General features: G+C 36.8%; 1 protein-coding gene across 1 annotated transcript; it reads right to left on the bottom strand.

The window, feature by feature from the left end:
- Nucleotides 1–252: 252 nt before the first annotated feature.
- On the bottom strand, nt 253–1209 carry LOC116020994. Its single transcript, XM_031261584.1, has one exon. The coding sequence runs from the start codon at nt 1078–1080 to the stop codon at nt 385–387; it is 696 nt and encodes a 231-aa protein (XP_031117444.1). The 5' UTR covers nt 1081–1209; the 3' UTR covers nt 253–384.
- Between the last annotated feature and the right edge of the window lie 2138 nt (nt 1210–3347).

Raw genomic sequence — 3347 nt, 5'->3', positions numbered from 1 at the left:
TCTAGTCGCACCCGATTAGGAATATTGACATTTTGTGTGTTTTTGTAACAGAGTCAATAGAACTCAAAAAATTATTTTTTACAGGTTTTTAATATTCTTAAAATTGAACTTTCTATGTCTAATACTCCGTAAGACTTTTAAAATAATTTCTAAAGATACAATGTTTATAGTAAACCAATACAACACAGTGGCAAACGTATCATATTATCAGTGGTATTAACAAGACATTGCCTAATTTTTAACAACAAAATATAATGAAGAAAAATGATTTAATGACAAATAAAATCATTCCAAAAAAACATACAGACCTGAATTTCAGGAAACAATATTGTTTTCACAAACTGATAAAATAATATTAAAATTTCGTTAAAAAAAAAAGCAGGGCTAGTGAGCCATGGCTACGTGTTGCGGCGGAGCTTCATAGTTGATGCTTCTCTGGTTGGGCAAAGCGAGCATGGCGGTGTGATCCAAGAAATCCTTGAGCGCCACCACGGATTGGAGAATCGTTCTCAGATCGTCGGCGCAAGAAAATCCCGCCGGAAGACCGCCGCCGGCACTTCTCCGGACGGCGTAAACGTAGAACGTTATGCACCCCTTCCGGAACTTGAACCGGGCGGCGTCGCAGCCGCTGAGCCCTCTGATGAGCTTCTTGTTCACCTCCCCCAGCGGCAGCTCCGGCGGCCACTGCCGCTCCACGGTGGCCCTCAGGTTCTCCGACTCGAAAACGAACAGGACCACCTTCGATTTCCGCGTGCCCAGGCCCAGAGTGAGCGTGTGCCACGCGTGGTGGGCCAAGATCGTGAAATTCGTCGGCAGGAACGCCGCCGTCGACGGGAACGGCGCGTCGTCGCCGGCGGCGGACGGCGGCGGAAGGGAGAGGAGGCGGAGGAGCTCCAACGGCCGCGCGCGGCGGATTGTGAAGGATTTGACGATGAATTGGCCGCCGAATCGGAGACCCTTTACTTCGGAGCTGGGCTTGAACGCGAAATCCGAGGACGATGTCTTCGAGGTTTGGTCGTTGGGGTGTTGGTGTTTCGGCTTCTTGTGCTTCTTCCTCTTCCCATCTTTTTCTTCCGCCATTGACGGCGGCGGCAGGTGGCGGAAGCTCGACAATTACGAAGTGATGAAAAGAAAAAACGCCAATTTGAAGCTTTGGGGAGCAGTGATGACAACTAGAAATGGAAAAGGAAACTCCACTTTACATAAATTTCAAGATTATTTTTTATGCTTTATTAATCACATTAATAGGCCGTTATCATATACTCTAGTGCATTTAAAACTGTTTTTTCTTTTTCAAACATTTTTTTTTTTGAAAGATTTTTATACATATTTTTTAAAAATATATTTTGGTGACAACAACATAAAGTAGCAGTCTCTATTGGAGCCAACATCTTTGATGGCAAAAGTCTCGTATTAATGATGACACTAGCCTTTTTCAAACTTTTTTACTGTACTCCTCTTAAAAAGCAAAAGAGTAATATTTAATACTCCTCTCGTTTATATATATATTAGTATTTTCTATGCGCGATGATTTAACGAAACTAATTATACTGATTTCAATTATCAAACTTATAATGATCTTACTTTTCGAGATGATTCTAGTTTTTTTTTTTTTTAGTATTACTGACTTTATTACAATGCAATATCTCTTCGAGGCTATTCTAGTTTGTGAACTGTTAAGCATCTTGCTTAATTTGTTTTATCGGCCATTTAGTGAATTATCAATTGGTTCATGCTCTTGCCAAGGTAATTGACCATCAAGTTGACCAGAGTGTTTGGGTCCCACTCTTAAGTGTATTGCTCATCTTTTTTTTGAATACTATTGACTCTATTACAATGTAATATCTGTCCATACATACTTTCTCAACCAACTGAAACACAATGTGTATTTCTCATATTTTTAGTTAATGCAATCTTAATTTTAAGTTTACAAAATGATAGCAATGATATTTTTTTTACATTTAATTTTTATTTAAAGGATATTTTGAATGATCTCAGTCATTTGAACGTCTAGAATTTTGAATGATCACATAACAAATATTTTTATATTTATAAAAAGTAATTTTTGTTATCTCAATGAGGAAAATGACTTCTAGAAAATGACTTCTAGAAAATGAGTCATTTTCCGTGTTTGGATGTATCATGGAAAACTGTTTTTGTGTGTTTGGTTCATTTTTCGGAAAATGGGTGGAAAATGAGTAGAAATATATAATTATATATTTTTATTATTTTATTTAAAATATAAAAATATATAAACTAATAATATTTATTATAAATAAATTTATTAAACAAAAACAAAAACCAAAAAAAAAAAAAAACACAAGGCAGTCGACGCTGCTGCCGCTGATATGGTTTTCGGCGGAAACCAGAGCAGATCTGCTCAGGTTTCCGGCTAGGCCGGTGGCCGGAAACCAGAGCGGTCAGCGGACTGGTTTCCGGCGGAAACCAGTCCGCCGGACTGGAGAGAGACGGCGGCCAGGCCGTCCCTCTCTACGTACGTAGCCATTTTCCGGAAAAGTAGGTTAATTTTCCGTGGTCAACGGAAAATGATTTCCGTTGACCACATTTTCTGGATGCTCCCAAACACCAATAGACGAGTATATTTTAGATAGAAAAATTGTGAGTTTGGTCCCTGAGTAGTAATGATAGTGACGATTTCATTTTTAGTCCTTCAGTTATGAGCGAAGTAGCGCATTTGGTCCCCGGCCGTTAAAATTAATGGAAAAATTAAAAAAATTATTTAAAATTTGAGGGGTAAAGTAGGGAATTGACAGTTTATTCTCTTTCTGATCTCAAAACCAGTTTCACAATATTATTTTGCACTTCTTAGCCTCTTATTTCATGATTCTTCAATTCTAAAAACATTTCAATAATTTTAGTATGACTTGTTAGGAACCTAGTTCTCGTATAACAAACTTAAAATTTAGCACAAACAAAGAAACACTTGAACATTGTCTTCATGTATGTGAATCACACCATCCTAAAAGTTTATGATTTCTGTTATTAAACATCAAGGGTATCAAACCATAGCTTTTGAAATACAAGAAGATGTCAAATTTCTCAGGTTCTTTTTATGACAAATTCGCCAATGGAGTAACTTGAGATTTTTAGTGCATAAAATTCTTTCATAAGCTTTGCAGTAACTTAATCAAGAATCGTATATCATGATAATATATGAAAATTTTATTATATATATATCTATCACATCATCTGTCTTCTTAAAAACCAGAGTAATGAATGAGGAACCTAAGACTCAGTTATGAAAATTCTAAAAACGATTATTGACTAAACTACTACATACGAAATTATTATTTTTTACATACTAGAAATCTTAAGTTATTTCGTTG

Source organism: Ipomoea triloba, chromosome 5 (genome assembly GCF_003576645.1).
Source record: "Ipomoea triloba cultivar NCNSP0323 chromosome 5, ASM357664v1".
Classification (NCBI taxonomy): Eukaryota; Viridiplantae; Streptophyta; class Magnoliopsida; order Solanales; family Convolvulaceae; genus Ipomoea; species Ipomoea triloba.
The sequence above is the reverse complement of the archived record's forward strand: the minus strand, read 5'-3'. Positions and strand labels throughout refer to the sequence as shown.

Coding starts and splice junctions, on each gene's coding strand:
- LOC116020994 (XM_031261584.1), bottom strand. CDS start 1,080: ATGGCGGAAGAAAAAGATGGGAAGAGGAAGAAGCACAAGAAGCCGAAA.